The 26,646-nt window shown below is 38.5% G+C and overlaps 1 protein-coding gene across 4 annotated transcripts in view; it reads left to right on the top strand.

Annotated features, from left to right (window-relative positions):
- AIFM3 (AIF family member 3) overlaps positions 1-26,646 on the top strand; it is a 90,599-nt gene that overhangs the window by 50,307 nt on the left and 13,646 nt on the right. For 2 of the 4 annotated variants that reach the window (XM_075272301.1, XM_075272300.1), the window contains exons 2-18: positions 226-443; positions 2,613-2,826; positions 3,151-3,260; positions 6,954-7,063; positions 7,455-7,499; positions 8,397-8,493; positions 8,576-8,688; positions 9,648-9,734; positions 10,193-10,284; positions 11,183-11,313; positions 11,789-11,904; positions 16,794-16,865; positions 16,999-17,028; positions 18,460-18,523; positions 19,526-19,602; positions 22,590-22,707; positions 24,765-24,863. In XM_075272301.1, the coding sequence (XP_075128402.1) occupies positions 413-443; positions 2,613-2,826; positions 3,151-3,260; positions 6,954-7,063; positions 7,455-7,499; positions 8,397-8,493; positions 8,576-8,688; positions 9,648-9,734; positions 10,193-10,284; positions 11,183-11,313; positions 11,789-11,904; positions 16,794-16,865; positions 16,999-17,028; positions 18,460-18,523; positions 19,526-19,602; positions 22,590-22,707; positions 24,765-24,863 (1,606 nt within the window). In that variant the 5' untranslated portion in view covers positions 226-412. The remainder of the gene's footprint in view (positions 1-225; positions 444-2,612; positions 2,827-3,150; positions 3,261-6,953; positions 7,064-7,454; positions 7,500-8,396; positions 8,494-8,575; positions 8,689-9,647; positions 9,735-10,192; positions 10,285-11,182; positions 11,314-11,788; positions 11,905-16,793; positions 16,866-16,998; positions 17,029-18,459; positions 18,524-19,525; positions 19,603-22,589; positions 22,708-24,764; positions 24,864-26,646) is intronic. The other 2 variants (XM_075272306.1, XM_075272302.1) reach the window with 1 other exon arrangement.

The following is a 26,646-nucleotide window of genomic DNA, read 5'->3' as shown; positions in this document are numbered from 1 at the left end:
CTTTTGAGTCACAACCATCTCCTCATAGATTGTAAGCTCTTGGGAGCAGGGTCCTCACTTCTATTGTGTGAGCTGTATAGTTCTGTAATGTCTGATTTTGTCTATATTATGAATTGTAAAGAGAAGACATTTCTACATTAAGATTGTCCTGGTTTTTACTTATTGTATAGTTTAAGGCCTGTTCCTTGTCTTCTATCCTTCAATTTTTCGTTGTGTCTTATACAGGCAGAAAATTTCCAAGATGAACAGATGGCAAATACCAAGAATGAAGATGTCCAATGCCCTTGACTCATGTGCCAAACTATTATAGTATTCACCAATAGAAAATGGCTTAGCACTTCATTTTGGATCTTCTTTATGTGTGGGACCATTATATGTTTTGTATATTTTCATTTTTTGCATTTGACTCATAATGGGTGGATGCTTCTCCAAACCTAAACCAGGTGAGTGGCCATTAATGTTGCATTGTATGTCCCATGTCCTACTGCCATGTGTAGTGAACTAGGTCAGATGTGGTAACTCTACAGGGCGACTGCTGGAAGGAATGTTAATTCTGCGCTCTTGCAGGGAGGATTAAAGAACGCTCTAGGTTACAATTAATCCAAGGAAAATTACACTTTGCTTTCTTTCACGTACCGAACATTCAGCTGGAATAAGCACAGAGCGTTTGCTGTAATGAGCTTGGACTAATATAGTTTGTACTTGAAAAAAATCTAGGCTACAATAATGATAATAATTCCAAATCCTTTCACTCTTGCAGCAGCAGGGAGTAGTTTGATAGCTGCATAGTTCTGGCAGTTCTGCGTACAAGAAAGAATTTTTTTTTTTAATTGAAAAGACAGTTAATATGGATTAATACGTTTTAAAGCAGATTATATTAGTAAGCACACATTTTTGAAAAGTTAATTAATGTCTTAAAATAGGATTTAATTCATGTCTAAAAATTACATCATTTGCAGTTAAAATTGTTTGGAAAATTTCTCATCCTACCAGAATGATTAAATTTTTTTTTATTATTATTTTTTTTTAATTTAACTGTAATTTTTCATTGAAAATGTATTAAACATTAACAAAAATATTGAAAAGAGAAAAAAAGGCATGTAACATGTTACACAATAATTTCAAGTGCTTATAGCAATTGGTGGATAATAAGGAACCAGCAACAAGTCAATTGGACGAGCACAAGGGAGGGGAGAAGCAAGGAAGAGGTGAAGAATAACATGGAAGGGGAAAGAAAGATAAAGGGGGGCAATTCCAGAGATGTTACAAATTTCTCAATATATAGTAAGTGTCCCACGGGGCTCAGATGGCATCAAAGGCAAGTACAGTGTTATTTAGAGAGGCAGTCAAGTATTTAAGATTGTGAACATCCTTGACCCTAGCAAGAAAGTTAATGTCCAAAAGTGGGGACGTAGATTTCCAGTGTAGGGCAATTAAAATCTTAGCTACTATACAGAGGTGCAAGGACAGTCAGGCAGACTTCTTGCACATCTGTCTAGGAGGCAAATTAAGCAGGTACATCAGGGGATCAAGAGGAACTCCCTGTATGAATAAATCATTTGTGATTCTCTTAACTCTCCTCCAAAACTCACGTATCAGGGAGCAAGTACAAAATATATGGTAAAGCATGACCACCTTGGTGAGACATCGCCAACAAACTTGGAGACTGGTTGGATTCAGGGAATGGAGTAGAGCTGGCGAGTGATGCCAATGCATAAGAAGCTTGAATTTTGTTTCCCGGAATCTTACACAGACCGAGGATTTTATAGCACGCCTGATTTGCTGATTTTCACAGTCTCTCAAGTTTCGTGAAACCTCCAAGGAACCAACCAGGGTGGATGTAAAGTGTGTGGTTTGGCTCCACCGTGAGATAGTGAAAGGGCCTGAGCTTTAGTGTCTGAAAATATACTATATTATTTTTTATTAATTTAATTTTAGTTTAAGTAAATGTGCTTGATGTTCATTGTATATTCTTATATATTAAAGGGATTCTACCACTAAAACAACATTTTTTTTATTTACCATGTCTGAATAGCCTTAAGAAAGGCTATTCGTTTCCTACCTTGCTCAGTTGCCTCCGGCCCGTTGTTCCGTAGAAATACCAGTTTTTACCAGTATGCAAATTAGTTCTCTCGCAGCAATGGGGGTGGGCCCCAGCGCTCAAACGGCAATGGGGGCATCCCCACTGCTGCCACAGAACTCTCTCCAGCGATGCCTCCATCTTCAACAGCAACCACGTCTTCTTCTGGCTGGGGGTCACACTCCGCTCTTGCGCGCATGCGCAGTACACTCCTGTAGGTCTCCGTAGAACTACAGTTCAGAATAGTACAATCTCTTTTGTAACATGATTTGCTAAAACTCAGGGTCCCCAATATGGTGTGAGGCCACATTAAAAGGAGTTCCCCAGGATTAGAAAAAAAAAGAGTTAAATTTGTCTCAGATACAGTATATATAAATATATATATATATATATATATATATATATATATATATATATATATATATATCCCGGCAAGGAATATCTACTTCATTTTGTATTAATATGCAATGTAATTCACATTTTAATGTATCAAATATAAGACATACAAAACACTTTTCATTTTCATCTACAGTAGAAGTAAAAGTTGAAGTTGTTCTACCTGAAAAAGAAAGGGAAAAAGAAGAAATGTCTCCCAATGGGAAAGCCAGTCCTCTTGCCTACAAAGCCAATGGGACAACTCGACATTATCATCATGAGGAGAGGCCGATTAACCTTAATCCATACACAAATCCCAAAGATATGGTGGAGGCCTCTGTGTGCCATGTGAAAGATCTGGAGAATGGACAGTATGTGCTTTATAAGTCCTTAATATTACTATTTCTGACACCATTGTATGTGCTCTAATTTATGACCAATGTAATTTATGACCAATGTCCGTAAAATTTACTGCACATCATATATTATATATATATATATATATATATATATATATCACAATTATTAGTTTACTTTATAGATGGTAGAAAAGTCTTAATAGACAACAAGAATAAATATTTCCCTAACAATGGGTTTTATTTTTTGAACTTGTTACTGTGACCACCACTAGGGTGAACATACATTACTGCTTCATCTACAATTTTTTTACTAATTACTTTTATGTGTATCTCTAGGATGCGCGAGGTGGACTTGGGATGTGGTAAAGCTTTGCTTATTAAGCAAAATGGAGAATACTATGCCATGGGCCACAAGTGCCCACATTATGGAGCACCACTAGTAAAAGGTTGGTATTTTCACATTGTCTAAAGACTTTTTTGGCTTTTATATGCAGATTGTTTCATTCTCTATGATTTTTATTGAGTGTTTCTCTTTTTCAAAGTTTCCGTACATTTTTTTTAGGTCATATCTACTTATATCAGACATAGCTACTTCATCCACAAAATGAGTTTTATATCGCAGTGATTTTTTGTTTTCTTTTATGGTACTTTTGATGCGCTATATTTCAATGAGGTCGAAAAGGAGAATTTCACCTTAAAACAAAGTTAAGGCTAAGGCCCCACATTACGGAAATGCTGCATTTTTTTGTTCCAGCTTTTGCTGTGTTTGTTTGAGCCAAAGCTAGGAATGGATTGAGCAAAAGGGAGAAATATACGAACTTCATAGATATTTCCCATTCATTCTTCTAACTTCGAAGATGTACTAATTGGAAATGTAGATTGTGAGCCCTATATGGGACAGTGTCCTCAATGTCTGTAAAGTGCTGTGAAACATGATAGCACTATACAAGTAAGCTAAATAAATAATAAATAACCACTACTAGGTATGGCAAAAAAAAAAAAAAAAAAAAAACGCAGCAAAATCTGCAACAAAAAAAGCAGCTTTTCCACAACATGGGACCTACGGCTAAGAACGTTAGTGTTAGGGAATTGCTTAGATGACAATTCCCCAGACAATTCCACAAGAAACAATGAGCCCTAAGCTGAAGCCCCCCCACTGTCCCTTCCTCTTGCCAGGCCCTATCCTATGTAATAGGCGGCAACTTGGAGACGATCCCTTCCTATATATGTGACATACAAAACGTGGACAAGACAAACAACAATAAAGTGAGGTCATCTAGCCAGGGTTCGGTAACAGTCAAGCAATGCAGTGCCAAATCGAAGTCCAAAAGAATAGTCAATAGGAAAAGCCAAGGTCAGGAATAAGAATACAAGTAACTAAACTACAAGAGAAACGCCAGCAAGCACAAGGCAATAACAGGCACCAGTGTGAATGTGAGCTAAGACTAAACAGGGGAGGATGAACCCGCCCTGGACCTGACAGGAAGACAGACTGTCAATCACAGGGCAAGACCAAATTTAACTACTTCATGGACAGAGGCAGACAAGGGCAGAAGACGGGTGTGGTGCAAATTCAATTAAAGAACTAGAGCCATGTTCACACAGTGCAACCAAAAACTCTAAGCAAGGAACTAAACTGCACACGCCTCCTGTACCGCCGCATGCGAGTGTGTGTGTGTTGATGAGGACAGGGCTTGAGATCAATCTGTCATGATTAAGTAAGAATGACACCACTGGACACTTTAAAAGGAGGCTGGTGCTTGGCATCATTGTTTCTCTTCTGTTAACCATGGTTATCTCTAAAGAAACACGTGCAGTCATCATTGCACTGCACAAAAATGGCCTAACAGGGAAGAGTATTGCAGCTAGAAAGATTGCACCTCAGTCAACAATCTATCGCATCATCAAGAACTTCAAGGAGAGAGGTTCCATTGTTGGCAAAAAGGCTCCAGGGCGCCCAAGAAAGACCAGCAAGCGCCAGGACCGTCTCTTAAAAGTGTTTCAGCTGCGGGATCGGGCTACCAGCAGTGCAGAGCTTGTTCAGGAATGGCAGCAGGCAGGTGTGAGTGCATCTGCACACACTGTGAGGTGGAGACTCTTGGAGCAAGGCCTGGTCTCAAGGAGTGCAGCAAAGAAGCCACTTCTCTCCAGAAAAAACATCAGGGACAGACTGATATTCTGCAAAAGGTACAGGGAGTGGACTGCTGAGGACTGGGGTAAAGTCATTTTCTCTGATGAATCCCCTTTTCGATTATTTGGGACATCTGGAAAACAGCTTATTCGGAGAAGACGAGGTGAGCGCTACCACCAGTCTTATCTCATGCCAACTGTAAAGCATCCTGAAACCATTCATGTGTGGGGTTGCTTCTCAGCCAAGGGAATCGGCTCTCTCACAGTCTTGCCTAAAAAAACAGCCATGAATAAAGAATGGTACCAGAATGTCCTCCAAGATCAACTTCTCCCAACCATCCAAGAGCAGTTTGGTGATCAACAATGCCTTTTCCAGCATGATGGAGCACCTTGCCATAAAGCAAAGGTGATAACTAAATGGCTCAGGGAACAAAACATAGAGATTTTGGGTCCATGGCCTGGAAACTCCCCAGATCTTAATCCCATTGAGAACTTGTGGTCAATCAGCAAGAGACGGGTGGACAAACAAAAACCTACAAATTCTGACAAAATGCAAGCATTGATTGTACAAGAATGGATTGCTATCAGTCAGGATTTGGTCCAAAAGTTGATTGAGAGCATGCCAGGGAGAATTGCAGAGGTCCTGAAGAAGAAGGGTCAACACTGCAAATATTGACTTGCTGCATTAACTCATTCTAACTGTCAATATAAGCTTTTGTTACTCATAATATGATTGCAATTATATTTCTGTATGTGATAAAAACATCTGACAAACACACATAAAAAACAGAGGCCAGCAGATCATGTGAAAATATAAGATTTGTGTCATTCTCAAAACTTTTGGACATGACTGTAGGTACCAACTATCACTCCAATAACTATTCTAACCCACCATCTTATTCACTGATTCCCTATGTCTGCTGGTTCACTGCCAGGTTCTCTTGGATACAGTACAGCTGAGCTCTCAGACACAGAACCTACTATTCAGTACGTCTAGAATAAGAGTTATGACTGCTCACTGCACTCAGGGCATGGCTAAGATAACCGCATTGTCTTCATTAGCATGTCCTTAACAGCCACAGTATTGTAGACTATTAGGATTTCTTAAAAATGATATATTGTCAGGGCCCCCCTAAAATATCAAACATGATTTTTAAAGCATATATACACGTATTTGTGACCTATTCTTTTTTGGGGACATAATGTAAAACATAAAAAGGGAGATTTATTAAGATTTATTTATTTATTTATTTATTAAGATTTATTAACATTTCCTACATTAGTCTTCTGCTCTTGCTATTAAGAGGCAAGTGGTCTTCTCCTCAGTATATTAGGTGCATCTCCTACCCTCAATGTGCCAGAATCTAAATCTATGCCAGCTAGGAATTGGTATGAATTTGAGCTACAATATATGCCAGTTTCTGGTGAAAATTATTGCTAATCTACCGGGCCGCTGGTAGCTCAGATCCCCCCTGTTAAACCCCAGCATACCCACTTTTTAGAAAAGTGTCATCTCAATGTAAAAGTATTGGCCACAGAAGTAGAAAATGCTGGATCGGTGCAGCCAATATACAGTTTTGTCCAGCAATAACAATAAAAAATACTTGCATTAAATAAATACGGATTTTTATTTGTTACATAAATGAAGGTTATGGTTATATCTTTAGGGTGCAGACATGCAGAGGTTCTGGTCACACTTAGTAGTTATTTAATATTGTCTACAACTTGTTAGTGGTTTTGTGGTGTGAGGTCAGGGCTTCTGCATGTATCTGCTCCCTAAATGACATTTGTTATATAACGTTTTTGTGCTATATAAAATGAAGGTTGTTATACTGTCAAGACTACTAAATGTCCTCTAAATAGATCAGGGTCTGGGGCTCATCGGAGGACCAGTTCGACCCTGTTTACTACTTTCATTTCTTTTGTAATGGTATATAAATATGTGTACTTTGCTGTTCTTCATTGTCATTGTCCAATACAAGGCTGACTTACCTTTATTCATTCTGCAGGTGTACTCTCCAGAGGCAGGGTGCGTTGTCCCTGGCATGGTGCATGCTTTAATATTGCTACTGGAGATATTGAAGATTTCCCAGGGCTTGATGGTCTGCCAAAATTTCAGGTACATGATATGCATTACTCTTACTTCTAGCTCTACTAAACGAATATTAATTCTCTGTTTAATGATTGTTGTATGGTAAGATAATCTCTCTTAGACAGTTCATCATATCGTATATTTTAAGCAGGAGCTAAATAACTAAAGAACTGAAAATCACAGATGAGTTTAGACAAATAAGGGGATTCCACTGCATTGAACAGGATTTGTGTATTTTTTAGTCCTGTTGTATACATTGTAAAATTTGTCTATTATGGTAAAATATTACAGCCATACGACAACAGCCATGGCAATATAGATTGACTCTAGGAATCCTCAGCAGCCTTCTCCTAATATCTGTGATATCTAGTTATTCTCTATTGTCTTTTCCCTATTATTGTCTTTATATGTATTGCAGGTAAAAATAGAGAAGGAAAGAGTGTATATTCGTGCAAGCAAACAGGCAAGTAATTACTTATATATAATATTATATTATGTTATATTATAGTATGTATGATTAAATGTATTGCCTTTATTGTTGTTATTTAGCTTGAATATTTTTACTTATAAGTCAACCTTAAGGTTGGTTCACACTAGTATTCGGAGACTTAGTCCCCCATTCTGCTTAAAAAAGGTGGAGGTGCAAGCAGGACTTTTCTATTCACCTATTTCAGGCAGAAACCCAGCTGGTATCCACTTTTAGATAAGATAGGGTTTCTGTTTTTCGGGTCCCGAAGTGAAGATCAGAAACCTGAATGCTAGTGTGAACCAAGTGGGACCCATCTTTCATAATACAACCGGGAATCTGGCAGTAGACCAAATTCATAGAAAATCTCATGTGATATTTTTTTTCTACAATTTTCTCTTCCACTTTAACATAGTACCCATCTAATGTGCCATGTATTACAGTCACTCATTGTTTAATTTACTAATGTTACCAGTTATTACCTTATCATCTACTCCCAACTGTATCCCACATTTGTGTCACCGATGTAGTATCCACTATATACTAATCCGCTATACTATGCTTCTCTAGTATCCACTGTATATTGTCTGATCCTTTGATTTTTTTTTTATCTTGTTCCAAATCAAATAAAAACTATGGTAAAAATGCATGATTGTTGTGAAGTTGGGACATATACAGTACATAGTTATATAGTAGATGAGGTTGGATAAAGACAACAGTCCATCAAGTCCAACCTATAACCCTACAATCTCCTACAGTGTTGATCCAGAGGAAGGCAAAAAACCCATGAGGCTTATGCCACTTGCCCCAATTCAGTATATACAGTGAACTCATTTTATCTTGATTAAAGGATTAAAGTTGAATTAAAGTGTATGGTATATTTGTCTTCCATAGGCTCTACTGTCACAGAGAAGGACTAAAGTTATGGCAAAGTGTATAGCACTCAGTAACTACAGTACGGCCATCACTAACATGCTCATAATTGGGGCAGGTAAAAGCTCATCTAGTACAGAAGATCACTAATGATCATATATAGGAACAAATGCTAAAAATTCTATTTTTTTTTCCTATAGGTCCTGCTGGCTTAGTGTGTGCAGAAACACTGAGACAAGAGGGCTTTTCAGACAGGATTGTCATGTGTACATCTGAGAAGTATCTACCCTATGATCGGTCAAAATTAAGCAAAGTACGTGGTTTTTGAGAATAGTAGAAGGCAGAAAGACATGTATGGCTGCAGCTTATTTTCTCAAGAGTAACAGGATTGTGAAGTTGAAATCCAAACACCAAATTTTATCTCCCCAACATCTGTTGTTGGGGGACATTAAGGAGGACCCCACAGAATCATTAGATAGACTGGCTCTGCTGGAATACATCAAATGTGTATGGGCTACTTAAAATATCCGAACATAAACGTCAGTCTTTGGCTTGTTAGAAAAGTACATGATGTAAATTGTAGTGAAGTAGTAAAGTTGTCTTTATGTCCTCGGTGTCATGTAACTAGCAATAAGACTCTGCAACTGAAACAGTGTTTCATGTATGGTCTGGAAGTCAACTTCCTCATTCATTCATTTATTCATATGAATGAATACAAGTCTCATAGGAATGAGTAGACAAACTGACTTCCAGTCCACACATAAAATGCTATGTCAGAATCACAGAGTGTTGGTCACATTACATAGCTGAGGACCAGGAGATAGAGGATAACTCACAAATACAGACACTGATAAGATTAAATTCACTAACATTTACATGTTATTCATTTCTAACAGGCTAGGATATCATTTTTATATAGACAAATTGATATCTTGACAACAGAGCTACCAATTCATAAAGGGACCATTTGATTCTGGTGACCCTAATTTATCTGTCAGGGTTGGTTTGCTTGGTTCTGCTGACAGATTTCCATTGAGTTCAACAAGTTTAATGCTGTACAAACTGGATTTCAAGGGTAATAATAAACTTATAATCTCCTTCTACAATATTGAGCATCCTTTCTTCCCATTATACACAGCACATTGTTGGTTCAGGCTTTCAACTTGGACCAAAGCTTGACCGTATATAGCAAAATATTCCACTCATCATTACATAACTATCTTCTTGCTTTATCTTAAACCATCTTAATTCTTAACCTTTCTTGATTTCTAGTCAATGGATTCTCAAGCAGACCAGATTTTGCTTAGATCCAAAGAATTCTTCCATACGTATGACATTGAAGTCCTTACTGAAACACAGGTAAGAAATCTGGATTATCTCAATTTAGTAACATGTTTCCAAGTGTATTTATTTGTTACCTGTAATAATACTTGGCTATAATAATTCCCCAGATAATACTTTTAATTATTTTTTTCTGTTTTTTTTTTTTTTATTAATAATGTTTCATGTCCATACTGGATTTGTGTATCAAGTCACAAGAAATGATGCAAAAGGATCACATAATGACTGTCAATCACTGATAGCTACTCTGTACACTCTGCCCAGCATAGACAGTCCAAGACTGCTTCTGCTGGTGCCCCTAAAGCAGGACTGCCCATAAGCATGTGCCTTATCAGAAGCTGGGCCCTGGTTCTGACAGAAGGAAGGTTAATTTGATATATGATATGGACACCACACCTTAGTTTATTAAACCCCACCTTGTTAACTAATTTGTGCATCAAACTTCTCAAATTCACATTGTGCAGAATTGATTTCAGGTTGTCAGTGTTGACACAAAAAACAAGATGGTCGTTTTTAAGGATGGATTTAGAATGGAATACAACAAGCTGCTTATAGCCACTGGAAGCACGTGAGTACAATTGTTTATTAAATTACTATTTGCACCATCAATGTAATATAGAGAAAACCTTTATATAGTGTATTATCCACTATCCCCCCTTATTATAGACAAAGGCATAACTACAGGGCGTGCTGAAATAGCCATTAAATAAAATTACATTAGTATTGTAAAGGAGAAGTCCTGTATTGGAGCCTAGAAGCTTCAGTTATAGAGCCAATATAGCACATAAAGTAGACTAGATATCAAGATTTCCTTCTTTTGCAATTCCATGAATATGAATACTTATCACTGCTTAAAAAATAACTTGGTGCTGCTACAAGAGTGGCTGAAAGGATATTGTCTCTGCAAATAAACTGCAGTGCTCTTATCATTTACACTGTACTCATAGTTGTGCTATAGCTTTGTACAAAATGAAACCAAGCGGCAAGTCTTGTATTACCTTCACACTACCGTTGATAATGTCCTATGCTGTCTTCCCTTCCATCATAGGATGATAACAATGGACATTAAATTGTCGCAAGGAATGGTCACAAACTGATTCTATTCCCGTTCCAATTGACACTAATGTAAACAACATGACAAAGCTATTTTCTATCATGTTTGTTTATTTTTGTAACAGAATCAATTTGTGACAGTTTAATGTCCTTTGCTGTTATACTATGATGGAAGACAGCAACGGACATTATCAATGGTAGTGTGAACGCCCCCTAACTTAATGTCATAATGACACCAGTGTGTAAAATGGCAGAGGGTGTAGTTTAGGAGTAAATGTAAAAATGTAATGTTTTTAGCTCAAGGTAAGAACTAGCATATGTAAAATTTATTTTTGCTTCATGTCAAAGGTGCCCATAACCTTTAAGCTGTGAAACAAAGACATTTTAGATAGTAATACATTGATTCTCCACAGTCCGAAGACTCTTACCTGTAAAGGCAAAGAACTGGATAATGTATTCACAATACGGACTCCGGAAGATGCAAACAGGGTGGTAAAGTTGGCCAGTAGCAGGAATGCTGTGATTGTGGGCGCATCTTTCTTAGGTAAGATTTCCAATGGTATAGTATATATACTTTACATAGATACTTGTTTTACTCTTCATAAGGAGTTCCAAAACTGAAAGCAGAATAGGTAATAAAATAAGAAAGACACATTACTCACCTTTAAGTCCCTACTGCTCCATCATCAATGATCTGATAATCCCCTGCCAGTCTTTAAGCATTGAGACCAATGATTGACTGTGGCTGTCACAAGACTATAAGACATTTTATTGCTGCTGACATGACCAGCAAGGGCCCTGGGAGCCCTGTCACATGTCATAGCAACATATAATTTAGCAAGTGGTTAAATGATTCTTCTCTTTTCTATCTGTACTTCAGTATACCATTGTTCTCATTCCAGTAATTTGCACATTATGTGAGACTATTTTTTAATAATCTGGTTAGTTATTGGTGAATAGTTCAATAAATCTTGTAAGTAATCGTAGACTTTTATGTAATTTGCAACTTTATCTACTAGGTATGGAAGTGGCAGCCTATCTATGTGAAAAAGCTCACTCTGTTTCTGTGGTTGAACTGGAGAACATTCCCTTTAAGAAATTTTTAGGTGAAAAGGTTGGACTTGCAATCATGAAGGTACAGAAATAATAATTATAGTAATAATTCTGTAGCGTGTGATCAAAGAATAAGGATACCCAAAAACAAAAATGACCACTGTTCATTTTATTGGAGTGACTGGAAATGATCAATAACTGGATAATAATGAGGCTTTTTACCATTCTTTTTATGATCTATAACAGTCCTACATCTGGGCCTTATTAAGGAGACACCACCATGTGGTATACAGGAACTTATTAGACCATACATGCCCTTATAAGATTTCTTGTAAGACCTTTTTGGTGGCACCACCATGGAAACCAAGGGATCTTTGTTCTAAACGGTGGTACTAGAGTGGTTCTTTTTATCCACCAAGGGTTTTTTTTTTTTTTTTTTGCATAGCCTTATATCTTTATTAATAATATGGTCATTATACTCTATGGTTTATAACCTATTTAAAGATGTTACTGTCAAAAATTATTATCTTTATTGGTATAGTATATAGAAAGAGAACATATTACAAGGAAATGTCCATGTTACATAAACTGTTGTATGGACATCATATAACATGTGTAAATTTGGTTTCTAGTGTTAAAGTTCCTTTTCTTAGTGAATCGAAAATCAGTTCTCGCAGTTGGGTATATAATAATTTATTACATTACTTCCATTTTTTATGCACTCCTAAAATGCACAGTCCACAATATAGAACCTGCTGCTTACTCAATTGCATATCTATGGGAAGGTCCATTGACTCCTCCAACTCCCCTGGTTCTATCTATCAGCTATTCCAGATTTTCTTTTACATTCCTAACTTATGACCCCCTTCCACAGGCAACTATATCACTAGTGCCATCCCTAACCACCCCTTGGTTTCTAAAAGGATTTTCTGAGCAAACGACCTGTAATGTAAAACTAAAATTGCCCTTTAATAGTTGAAACAATAGAATAATATGGGAGATCATTATTTTAGTATTATTTAATACTAGCCTCTGCCCGTGACTTATTCTGCGGGTTGTTGGCATCGATGATCCGCCTATATTTAGGAAATTGCTGCCGTTGATGGTTTGCCTGCTCCGGCATTTTGGCAGCTGTTAAGCTGTCCTGCTACTGAACTTGTTCCTCACACCGTTCCTGTGATTGTTCCGGCATCTCAGCAGCTCGCTGGGACACCATATTAATGAGCGTGTTCTTGGCATTGATGATCCGCATGCTCCGGCAGCTCTCAAGCTGGCCTGCTGCTGAATTTGTTTCTTGTACTGTGCCTGGGATTGTTCCGGCATCTCAGCACCTTGCTGGAACATCATATAATGAGCGTGTTGGTGGTGTTGATGATGATCCGCCTACTCCGGTGTTTTGGCAGTTGTCAAGCTGGCCTATCACTGAACTCGTTCCTGGCGCTGTGCCTGCAATTGATCTGGCACCTCAGCAGCTCACTGGGATGCCATATAATGAGCGTGTTGTTGGCGTTGATGATCCGCATGCTTCGGCGTTTCGGCAGCTCTCAAGCTGGCTTGGCGCTGAACTTGGTTCTTACACTGTGCCTGGGATTTTTACAGCATCTCAGCACCTCACTGGGAAGCCATATAATAAGCATGTTGTTGACGTCGATGATCCCCCTCAGCTGCGCTTGAGAAGAACTCTGTGACTTCTGGCTACCTTCATAGCTGTCGTTGTTTGCGACAAATTAGATTCTCTTTTTCCAGGCATGTTAAAAATTGGCAAACTGCCAATTTGGATCAAAGGTGTTTGCCCATGTTTGTCAGCACTGGAGTAGATCAGATAATATGCAAAGATGTCTACACACTGAGGGTTAGCGTGTGTTTACACAGAGAGATCACAGGCCTGGATGAGATAAGGCTGCTCCTAGGAGCTGTTTAATATAGTATGTGAACCTAAATTCATAATAGTCATGAAGCCATGTCATTTACCGGGATAAAAAGTAGCCTATATTTTAATCAAGGTTACAGTCTATCTGTGTGCCAAATTGCATTCAAATCCGTTCAGCCGTTTTTGTGTGATTGAGGAACAAACACACAAACAACCAAACTTTCACATTTATAATATTAGTAGGATACTCTGGTTGGCTCACTGCAAGGGTCTGAATGACAGGGACACCAGTGTCTCTTTAGCCATAGCAGCCATTGAAGTTGTTATGAGGCCCAGACGCTGAGGGGGGCCATGGAGGTCCAAGGACAATGGCCCAGATTTATTATGCCTTGTATGACTTGTAGTATTTTTTTGCACAAAATATGGTTTTGTACAAGAACATGGTGACTTTGCAAATCTGCAAGAAGACACAAGACACATCTTTTCTATCAGAAATCTGGGGGAATTGTACGTCAGCCTCAAGCTGTGTTACATTTCAACCCAGGTGCTCAGCCGGGCGGAGCATGTGCCTCATTTTTGTGATTTAAAGGTGGCAATGAACATTAAATGAATGGCAGCTGAATTCTGCCTCCCTCCTTCGATGTTGAGGAGAAGAAGGGATGGATATATTGACTTTTACTTGATACTTTTGCTTTTAGTGGAGATAAGCCACCAGAGGTATCTGGTAAATAACTGCCCTCATCCCATTGAAAATACATGCCAACTCAAATATCCATTTGTTTTGGAGGGTTGGGAGGAATAGCTTTTAGTTTATGATAGACATCTAAAGCATAACAATTCTCACCTGCATTATGGGATGCCCCCTTAAGGATGTAAGGGTGTATGTCACTAGATGATGAACTGATGGTTATATTCTGCTAATCTGTGCACACTATAACATATTTATCAGCCAATTGATGTCGAAGATGACAAATTATCCTTGTTTACTTTGTATCAGTGTAATGTTCATACCATTAGTAGATTGTCGGAGAGATCTAGTGGTAAGCTGTGACCTCTCCACTTGTATCATTATGTTAATGACAGAGCTGAATGTGACAGGAGCTGTCTCATGTTGTCAGGATGAGAGAAGAAGCAAACAGGAAGCCAAAAAATTACAGGCGGTGGAAGGGACAGAAGAGAGCGCTTATGTCAGGCATCTCAGTGAGCGATAAGAAACAAAGTTCTTCTATTCTACTTGTTCAACTAGAATAAAATTAACCTTAAAGGGGTATTTTGGTTATCACTAGTTATCACCTATCCACTGTGAGGTAGGGGAGGGCTTAACTGTTGGTGCTGTGTCTACCTTTACCCCTAACCGCAAGAGGGGGATTTCAATAGACCAATGGTCTATCCTGCTCTCCATTCAAAATATATGGTACTGGGAGGAAAATGACCCCCTTTTCTGAGAATCTTTGGAGTCCTAGCAATTGGACATGGATTTTAACCTGGAGCGCATCAGTTAAGATGCTTTCTGTCAGGACTATAAGCATAGCTATAGGAGATTGCTCCTTTTCCCCGTAAGAAGACCCATAAAAAGTTTTTTTGCCACAGTAGCTTAGAAATATTGTCATAGGACCCATGTCATAGTTGTGGTATATTGGCTCCAATCTTGGTAAGTAGGATAAGCTATAAGAAGCAATGATTTAGCAGGGTCATTCATATAATGAGAGGAATATACTGATGCAAAAGTGACACATTTTTGGTATACATTCAGATTTACTATTAGTTATGCCTGAAAACTGGTGAGAGTTAAAATTAAAATTTGTGTCAGGCCCGGACTGGTGAAGCTTCCATTATTGCAGTGGAGCATCACAATCACAAGAGACAGAGCCTCTTAATTCTGGCAGATCTGGCAATGCTGTCAATCTTAAGACTGGCACACAATGCTCTGGTCATTATAAATCCGCCCCCCCCCCCCCGCCATGTTGAAGAGAATACTACTTTAAACATAGCTGTAAGCCTATATCCATGGTAATGTATAATGGTAACTATAGATGAGTGAGTACTGTTCGGATCAGCCGATCCGAACAGCACGCTCACATAGAAATGAATGGACGTAGCCGGCACGCGGAGGGTTAAGCGGCCGGCCGCCGTCAAAGCGGAAGTACCAGGTGCATCTATTCATTTCTATGGAGCGTGCAGTTCGGATCGGCTGATCCGAACAGTACTCGCTCATCTCTAATGGTAACTGATGCAGTACTGGGAAGATGAATTGATACCACATTTGATATGTTATTATAGAAATTGACCATAAAAGAACCATCATTCTTGTAAATACCTCATTATTTATGATGCATAACAATAACAAAGTAATGTAAAAAGTTACATGGCTCTTTAAAGGGAGTATCCAACCACCACAATCACGTCTAACTCACTTATCTGCTGTTGTAGGGGATGTTAATGACACAGACAACATATCACTGTTGGGGCAAAGTGCAATGTTGCTGCTGGAAAAAAAAATCAGCTTGAAATCTGCATGCAAATGAACTGTTTGTCCACCTAGGGTGTCACCTAGTTTGCCAGAACCCCTGCTTTCCCCTGTGTTTGCCACCTAGAACTGTTCACTAACCTAAATTACTCCGAAAGATGCCCCTGAACCTAACTTGTATATGTCTATAGATATGCCCATACTTATCTGCTGTTATATTGCTTAGGAGCTGGATTGGTAAGATTCAGTGTCTACATGAATATACTAAACCATTACTTTGAAACTGTATGTAGAATCCTGCACTTAAATGGCAGCTGCAAGTACAGCTATATATCAGATAGAGTTACCAGTACTTGTCACCAGGGTCAGAACTTTATTAACGGTGGTTGAAAGCCAGCTAAAGATTATTACCAAAAGCCAGTAATAAAAGAGAATGAATATATATGACTAGCACTTGGTATTTTTTCCTATGATAGTCTTCACAATCTAAATTCCCTATTAGTACATGTTTACTGGGAAAACCCTGAGGAAACCCACATAAATATGGGTAATAGTCCTTGGTGATGTTATCTTTTGTTGGATTCTCTGCAAAATTTCATGATATTATTCCAAATATTCCAAATCTTTTTTGTAGATGTTTGAAAGCAACAGAGTGAAGTTTTACATGCAGACAGAAGTTTCTGAACTAAGGGAACAAGAAGGAAAGGTAACAGATTATCTATCTATCTATCTATCTATCTATCTATCTATCTATCTATCTATCTATCTATCTATCTATCTATCTATCTATCTATCCTTTTATGAGAATCTTAAAACAAATGCTCCATTTCTTTTTGCAGTCTGCAAAGGAGTCTGGCGTTCTTTCTGAGGTTTCCAATCTTATTCCTTTTATTGCAGTTAGCTAAAGTTAATACTTTGTTGCTATATATTAGTCAAACCATGCAGTAGAATAAGTATGGAGACCCTATATTCTAACCCCGAATCTTGGGATCTTTGGCACTCTGTGTGTTTTAGGGGAGAATACATTTCTAAGACTATTTTCCATTGCTTTCAAACTTTCCTGCATTCCCACTGCATGTGCTGAACCTAAAGCCCCTATAAATGGCACTGTACAATAGCATATGTAATCCATAGGGTCCCATTACAAAGAGACGTTTACATACTGTATACAGTACTTTTAGTATACTTTTCTTTGCATGATCTCTGTGCACTCAAAAATGTAGTTGAGTTCCCATAAATTTATACAAAAAATGCTCTGATTAATGGCTAGGGACAACAATGACAATGTCTTACTTTTAGACAGTTTCGATGAATAATGGTCATTGAGTAAAAATGCTATGTGACAAGAGCCTTATACAGCCTGTGATGGGCCATGCCATAAATGTTTCCTCATGGATTCCATATGAACTCACTTAAACCTTAACGTTTGCATGCCCTGGGTGCTCTGTTTGTATATGTAAGTTCTTCCTGGGCTGGTGAGTGTATACTAGCTGCTATGATGTCTCCCATAGGCAACACACAAAAAGTAGAGGCCAATCTGCTCCATAACCTTTTTCCGTAGTCTATGTCTATGTCATTGTCTTTCTTCTCTCGCTGGGCTCCCGCTCTTTCCTCCCCTTACCCCAGACTTCTGTTGTGAGCTGTAACAGTTCCCCTCTGTGTCCTCTTGTCTTTCTTGCTTTAGCAAGATGGTATTCAGCAGATATTTCAGAGTGTAAGTCAGTTCGGCAGTGGCAGGGGAGCAATAAGACACTGATAAGTAAAGAGAGAGACATTTTTCTCTGATAAGATGTATCCCAAAGTTTCCTAGATTCATTTGCACTATTGATTTATACAATGTTATTGAAAGTTAGTGACCTTCTAAAACCGTTTTCTGTAATTCATTAAAGGGGTATTCTCATCTTAGCATTTATGGCTATAAAAATAAGCTATGTCATAAACGCCTGTTAGATGTAGATCCTACCTCCAGCAACCTACCTCTATCTCAAAAATTGATACTCATTTACGGGAGAGTCCTGTTCAAGTGTATGGAGAGAGTTGCATATGAACAGTCCTTGTTTTCGAGATAGATGTGGGTCTCAGATGTCAGAGCCACATCTTATCAAACATGTATTACTTATCCTATGCACCATGGGAATACCCCTTTAATTTTATATTGGTTATGTACAAATCAGGGCTTAAATACAAAAGAGGAGAGCACAAACCACCTACATATCTATGCTATTATTTCAGTTTTCTTGCAGTGTTATATTATCCTTATGTTTCATCTGGCTTCACCGGTTGAATATTATTCTTTTCAGTTGAAAGAAGTGGTGCTAAAGAGTGGAAAGGTTCTACGTGCTGATGTTTGTGTCATCGGAATCGGTAAGATATTGATTTAATAGGAAATAATGCAATGCAACATACCTGATATCTTAACCTCAGTATTCAGGAAATGTATGGAGACATTAACTGTATTAGTTATATTTTTCAAACTATTTTTTACAATAGTAATAGCCTTAAGATAGGCCATAAATTTTAGATCAGGGGGGTCTGTCTGTTAGAAACCCTGCTGATAAGATGTTTTGAAGGATCTGCAGTACTTGTATACGCGACATTGCTTACTTGTTGGGAGCTATTTTGCTCAGAATGATATGCAATCCTCACTAGAATGGTTTTTCTGAGTATTGTATTGTTGTCCCCTTTACTTGAATGAGACAACTCTTTTTCTGCTTTTGGCCTGGAATTACTGATGTAGAATATTGACCCGAATGCACAAGTATTTGCAATTCTTCCACCGTAATCTGCCATGGAAGTGAAAATCAAAATAATGAACAGAGAATTAGTCCTTCTTTATATGGTCCCTTAAAGCATACCTTCAGGTATAAAAAAAAATCATTAATGAATAGTATGGAGGAAAATAAGAAACTATGTAATATATCTTAATAAAGAATTGTATTTCCATCTCCATGTATCAAACTGAGTTACTGAATAACATGAAATTCTATGGAACGGGGACAGGGAGCTGGTAGCTGCTGGAAAAGACACACAAATAGCTGCAGCTGCTAAGCTCTGCTACTCTATTAGTGAGAAAGCCCTTTTGACACAGTTATATCTTTAAGATAAGGCTCTACCACTGCATAGAATGAGGCATTAATGAATAAACCAGCCGGCAGATGGATTCTTTACAGAAATAGTGAGAGCAAACATAAGAAGGAGGAGAGCAGCCTAAGAAGTGGAGAAGGAGACTGATTTCACATCAGATACATTACATATATTATAAATATATATTTATTATATAATGTGTGTGTGTACTACAACTGTAAAGTTCCTGTGTTGTCTAAAGCCAAAAGAGTTGACTAACTGGAAAAACTAATTCTATTTTAGGAGCAAGTCCAACGACAGGTTTTCTTAAACAGAGTGGTATTACTATTGATTCCAAAGGATACATTCCTGTTAACAAGGTAATGTTTAAGGTTTTAGTACTTATGTTTTATGAGTAATTAAAGATTTAACTTACCTCCACCAACTCCAGCTCTTAGCATCTATTAATGTTAAGTACCATTCCACTGATTCCAGCACAGTTGGAAAAATTTTCTGTATCCCCCACCATCCCTGAGCAAACATTGATGTTAGTTCAGAAGCCTGACGTGCTATGTAGGGTCTGTACTGTCATATGGGCAGGAAAGGATTGTGATTCAGATGTCCAATAAGAGGTGGACAGTGTCAGAGCTCAGAATCCCACCTTCTGCTTGTCCCTGCTTGATACTTCTCATCTGCCAATACAGAGCCTGCATGATGTACCAAAACTAACAGCACTTATTGCTCAGGCATGGTGGAGGTTAGATAAAGTTGCATGGATTTTGTGGTGGTGAAAGATTCTCTTTATTACAATATAGCAGAGTTTCTAATCATGTATAATATTTAGACACTGTAAACTTGGACTAGACAAATGCACAGGATTTATCACAGTGGCTGATGTTGGTTGATAAATCTGACACTATCTAATCTTTGTTTATGCCACCCATTAGATGGCACCAGAATTTTTGCATTGTTGCAGATTAAATCACTCTTTTCTATCCAAACCACACCCCATTTTTAACCCCTTCCTGACATCCACCGTACTAGTACGGTGGATGCCGGGTGTTTAAAGATGGCGGCCGCTTGGTTGCCAAGCGGCCGCCATAGCCGCCAGGTGTCTTCTGTTTTATACAGCAGACACCCGAAGCTAATGTGCAGAATCAGTGCCCGCTCCTAGGCCTGTCATTCAATGGATTCTATTGCAGACTACTCTATGTAACCTGCAATAAAAGTTTTTTTTTTTTCTTTGCAAAGCGTTGCAATGCATTTGAATTGTAATGCACTGCATTAGTGATCAGACCCCCTGGGGTTCAAGACCCCTAGGGGGGTCTAAGAATTGCATAAATTTAAAAAAAAAAGTAAAAAAAATAAAAATTAAAAAATAACAAAGTAATAAAAATTCATATCACCCCCCTTTCCCTAGAACACATATAAGGGCCCCTTCACACGGCTGAAACGCGCGTGTTTTTTGCACGTTTTTTTACGCGTGTAAAAATGAAAACGTCGCATTTACGTGACATTTTAATATACGGCGCGTAAACGCAGCATTTTCTATGCGTCTTTTGACCGCATAAACGCTGCGTTTACGCGCCGTCTATTAAAAATGTCGCGTAAACGCGATGTTTTCATTTTTAAACGCGTAAAAAAACGCGCGCGTTTCAGCCGTGTGAAGGGGCCCTAACAGTAGTTAGATACTATGAAAGACATACACATTAGGTATCCCTGTGTCCAAAAACACCCGCTCTTCAAATCTCTAGAAATATTTTTCCCGTACGGTAAACACCGTAGCGGGAAAAAGTCAAAATTGCCAGACCAGCATTTTTTCACAGTTTTTCCTCTGATAAAAATTGGAATAAAAAGTGATCAAAGCAATAGCAATTTCCCCAAATGGTATAACTAACAAGCACACCTGACTCTGCAAAAAAGACGCCCTATGCGGAAGTATAAAAAAGTTATGGGAGTCAGAATATGGCAACTTTTAGAAAAAAAAAAAATTGCCACAGTTTTGGATCTTTGTTAAGGGCTTAAAATGTAAATAAAACCATATAAATTTAGTATCCCCAGAATCATACCGAAACATAGAATACAGGTGACAGGTCATTTTGGCTGCACAGTGCACGCCGTAAGAACGAAGCCTGTAATAAAGTCACACAAATGCACTTTTTCTTCAAATCTATCCCATTCTGAATTTTTTCCAGCTTCCCAGTATATTATACAGAATAATTAATGGTAGCACTGCTACATCTCGGCATAGGAATGCATTGACCAGCGTTGATTGGCTGAATGCCATACAGAGTACAGCATTCGGCCAATCAACGCTGGTTCTGCCGGAGGAGGTGGAGTCTAAGATCGGTCTACAGCTGTCTCCATTCTGGTCCGATCTTAGACTCCGCCTCCTCACAGACAAGCCTCCGGCAGAACCAGCGTTGATTAGCCGAATGCCGTACTCTGTATGGCATTCGGCCAATCAACGCTGGTCAATGCATTCCTATGGGAAAAAGTCAGCTCGCACATATCGCAAGCTGACAGGGATCCCGACGAGATAGAGCCCCAAAGAGCTGTGTGAGTAACATTCCCACCTAAATAAAGGTAAACCCTAGCTAACCCTGCCTGTACATCTATCCCTGTCTCACAATCACATAGTTCACAGTCTCATATGAACCGGATAATAAATCCACCGTTCGTATAAATTGGAGGTCACCTGAATTAGCCAGCCAATTACTTTTTCCGATTTTTTTTTTGATGCCTCTGTTGTCGTAGTTCCTGTCCCACCTCCCCTGCACAGTTATTGGTGCAAGAAAAGCACCAGGGAAGGTGGGAGGGGAATCGAATTATTAGCAAGTTTGCCACCTGGTGTTCGACTCGAATCGAACATCTCGAACAGCCTGATATCCGATCGAACATGTACTCGATCGAACGCTGTTCGCTCATCTCTATATATTATATTTAATATTTTTTTCAGCATTGCAACATGCGTTAACCAGTGGAGGAGTCACTGTGCAGGATCATGGAAAAAATACCCGATATTCTTTTTTCTGGATAACTTATTGAAAATTCTTAGACAGACATATATATATTTACATGATTCTTGCCTTTGATGATAAAGAGATGTTCACTGAGAAACTATCTCTATACAACAAGAAGTGTCTTCCTGGACCTAGATAAGGGAATTGTATACGCTAGATACATGGATTTGATCTCAAGTAACAGTAATTATTCCTTCAGTTATGACACTATATGGATGGATATTATACATAGTAGGCAATGTAAATCTGTGATATATGTGTGTAAGATAAATTGATGCAATTTGTTATGTTGTTATATAGCATACTGACATTATACAGTACAACCCAATATTCCATTCTTCTAGATGATGCAGACCAATGTACCCGGTGTCTTTGCTGCAGGAGATGTTGTAACTTTCCCACTAGCTTTCCGAAATAACAAAAAAGTCAATGTCCCTCACTGGCAGATGGCACATATGCAAGGTAAATATAACTATGCAGTAAGTAATACCTTAAGATCTTCTACTCAGGCATCCAGGAACAATATAGAAAGTGAGTATAGAAACTTTTGTTTTATGAAAAGTACATTTATGGCCATTAACTTGAGTAAATGAGCATACAGGGTAAAGACAGGTTGATGTACAACCTACATAAAGTGGATCAATATCAAGAATATCAATACAGTTTTATAAAATGGGTAAACCTATACTTCTTTCTCATCTCCACTTGCTGTTCACATCAATTCACACCTCTGGCAGAATTCCAGACAGATTTAATGAGGCTCCTCTCAGATTAATCCATAATAAATCTCATGTTTAATATTCGCACAGGACTTAGTGGTTTTATGAAAATCCATCAAGCTAAACAAAACCCCTTCCCACTCTGCACCGCGCTATTAAATCCAACCAACATCCATACCGATACAAGTCCCAAAAGAACTGCTGCGCCATGGACGCCCATAATCTGTCCCATCTCATCAGTCTTTGCTACCTTAAAGCCCGTAGAGAATTTAGTCTAGTGTAATGGTTTCTGCTCTGTAATGTATTGTAATATATTACATGTACAGTAATAATTGGAATAGAATAACTCTTGTCTCTGTATGTTTATGGGAACGCAGCCCAATAGTTCAATAGAGAAGTTTCCTTTGACACACATTCCAATAACAACCATCTGAGTAGTGAGTGTAACTATAGACTATAATATAGGCTGTTACAGGATCAATACAAGAACAAGTAATACAACATATTTACAATGTTAATGAAGATTACAAGTGAACAAAGCATACATTTCGCTATGCTGTAGCTTACTGTACTACAGTACTGAATGCTACCGTACATAATGATGAAGGAATATTAGCAACAATAAGAATGAATTATATGATATCAATAGAATCTGTTGTCTAAAGAAACTAAGTTACCACTGGAAAAATGGAACTGAGCATTATAGACTACTAGCCTCTGCCCGTGACTTCGTCTGCAGGTTGTTGCATTGATGATCTGCCTATATTCAGCAAATTGCTGCTGTCAATGATCTGTCTGCTCCGGCATTTCGGCAGCTCTCAAGCTGTCCTGCTGCTGAACTTGTTCCTCACACACTGCCTGTGATTGTTCCAGCATCTCAGCAGTTTGCTGGGATGCCATATAGTGAGCGTGTTGTTGGCATGACCAATGACAAGTTCTCATGACCAGAGCTGCAATACTAGCCTTTAGATCGACAGGTTTGGCCCTGCATCTGCATCATATGGACCGGTATTAACAGAGAGCCTTTTGCACTCAACATGTATATAAGGAATCAGATTATGGAGTATGAAAACTGTATGTTATGCAGCACCAAAGAAGCACCATAACCTAGTATGCTCCTTTGGAGAGACAATGCTCAGCCCTCTTTCCAGAAAAATGCAATGACTTAGAAGGTCTAAGGCAAGAATGTTATCTTGTCTCCCATCTTTTTATTGGAAGATGTAGCTCCTGCCACCATACATGCCACCTATCCTCCTTAAATACCACCATTACCATTACAACACTGTCCAGCACCTTCAGGATCTTCAGTTGTGCAGGAAAATAATTGTGAGTTCCTATGAGGAGTCTTAGGGTCCATTCACATAGAGGAAAATGGTGAGGAATTTGGTCTGCTAGCAGAAAAAGGAACCCATTGAAGTCAATGGGAGGCTTTTTTTTCAGCACTGAAATTCCACACCAAATTCCTCACCATTTTCTTCCGTGTGAATGGACCCTAAAGAGGTTTCCAAGGATTGCAATATTGATGACCTATACTTAGGATAAATCAATAATATCTGATCAGTGGGGGTCCAACACCCATTCCCCATGATCAGCTGATATCAGGAGCAGAAATGTATACAAAAATGTAGTGTACAGAGCTTGAAGAACACAGTTACATAAACTATGTAGTGGGGGAGCTGGGTCATTGCAGCTAAGTTCTCATTCATCTGTCGTTATTTAATCTGTACCCTTTCCATGTGTGTAATTCTTACAAAATCATTTCTCTATAAATCTGACTTCGGCAATTTCTGTTTTTTCCAGGCCGTATAGCAGCACTGAACATGTTAGCTCAGGGAACTGAAATCAACACAATTCCTTATCTGTGGACGGCAATGTTTGGGAAAAGCATACGATATGCAGGTTGGAACACAATTTTGTACTTTTATGCAATTAATATTTGCATTAATTAAATGTAGCATGATGAAAAAATGTTCATTTACAGAATACCATAGGGGGGATGGGATGGGATCTAGATTATGACTACCTAGTTGGCTTAGCCTAAATATGAATTATTGTTTGGAATCTGAGTTCTCAATGTCATAAATGAGTAATCTAAGTTGTAGAATAAAATGAAACACAAAATTAATATTTTAAAAAGATGCAAAATGTGAATGGTAATTTTTCTAGGTAGATTGCTCTTTGAAGAACTATGCCCGCCTTTGACACCTGTAAGCCGATGGCTGGTCAGGTAATGGAGGGGTGTACATCTCACCTAGACTACTCATGTGGGTGAGATGAGAAAACTCCAGAAAGAACGTTTCTCAGCAGATAACTATTGTCTGCTGAGGGTTATTTCAGAGTTCCGGTTACTGGGCTGGATTTTTAGGAATGGCAAGTAGGTTGGTAGTGGGACCTGTCATTCCACCCCCTCCAGTCCACACTTTGGGGATGTTTCGGCAGCGACTCAGCTGTAGAGAGTCTGCTCATCAAGGAGGCTTAAGAAGTCATCTCCAGCAGCAGACTGGGGGCAGAGCTTGGCTGGAGAGCCAAAGAAAGAGAGAGGTCATATTTTTGGAGCTGTGTCCTGAATGATTCTACTTACTTTTTAGATTTCTGTTATTCTAGGTGATGTAACCTATTCTATGTTTAGTTAGAGCCTAGCCGGCAGGTATTTCTTTTTGTATTGTTTCCTTTTGTTGCTGCACTATATTTTTGAGTGAAAATAAAACTCTACCTTAGTTTTGTCTACAGAAACTGGACTTGTGTGTCTATGCCACCTCACCTATCAACCCCAGACCCTGACACACTATATTTTTTATTGCCCCAATGCAAGATAAATAACACATGAAGCAACTTTCCAATGGATCTTGAAAAACAATTTTCTATCCTTTTTTAGTCTACAGCTCCTATACAGGCATATCTGTCTCCATGGTAACAGACAACAAACGCTTAGTAGTCTGATCTTACAATTATACTCTTCTCCATCTGTTCCCTACCTTTTGGTAAAATTCTTGCTAGCCTAGTAAAGTAGGGGAAGGGTGAAAAGTACTGTATGTACTGTATGACTGAAAAATCCAGCTTAGCAGGGTTTGTTTATTTGTTGCTGTTATCATGGAGACATATAGATCTATATAAGAACTATAGAAACAAAACAAAAAGAAATTGGTTGTGAAATTAGACATATTGGAGGAATTTATCAACCATTTTAAGCCATTTTTTTCCGTGTAGAGGATGAAAAGTTTTCACATCTTTCACGCAAGTCCTCTTACGCCAAAGTCGCTGCCGTTTTAGGCCTCTCTCACCACTTTCTGCAAAAGTGAGAAAAGCAGAGCAGCTAGGTCGGGGACACCTTGGCCCAAAATATTTATTAGAACTCATGGCAGCTTTCTGGTGTGAGTTATACCGGAAATCTACGCAAGTTTCCAATGTGGCCTAGGGGCCTGTGATTGATTTATTCATAAATAAGTTCTGCTTTCCCATCTATCAGACCTTTATTAAAACTGACATCTGAAAAGCCAATCTTAATAAATCCACCCCAATGTGTACAGTTGCAAATGCAACCCCAATTCCAAAAAAGTTGGGATGCTGTGTAAAATATAAAAAGCAAGATTGAATTAATTTGGAAATCTCATATGACTATATTTTATTCACCACAGAAGACTTATTAGAATTTGAGAGATAGAAATCTGAGAAATCTTATTTA

The sequence above is a fragment of the Leptodactylus fuscus genome, chromosome 1 (genome assembly GCF_031893055.1).
Source record: "Leptodactylus fuscus isolate aLepFus1 chromosome 1, aLepFus1.hap2, whole genome shotgun sequence".
Lineage (NCBI taxonomy): Eukaryota > Metazoa > Chordata > Amphibia > Anura > Leptodactylidae > Leptodactylus > Leptodactylus fuscus.
This window is presented reverse-complemented; position numbering and strand designations above follow the sequence as displayed.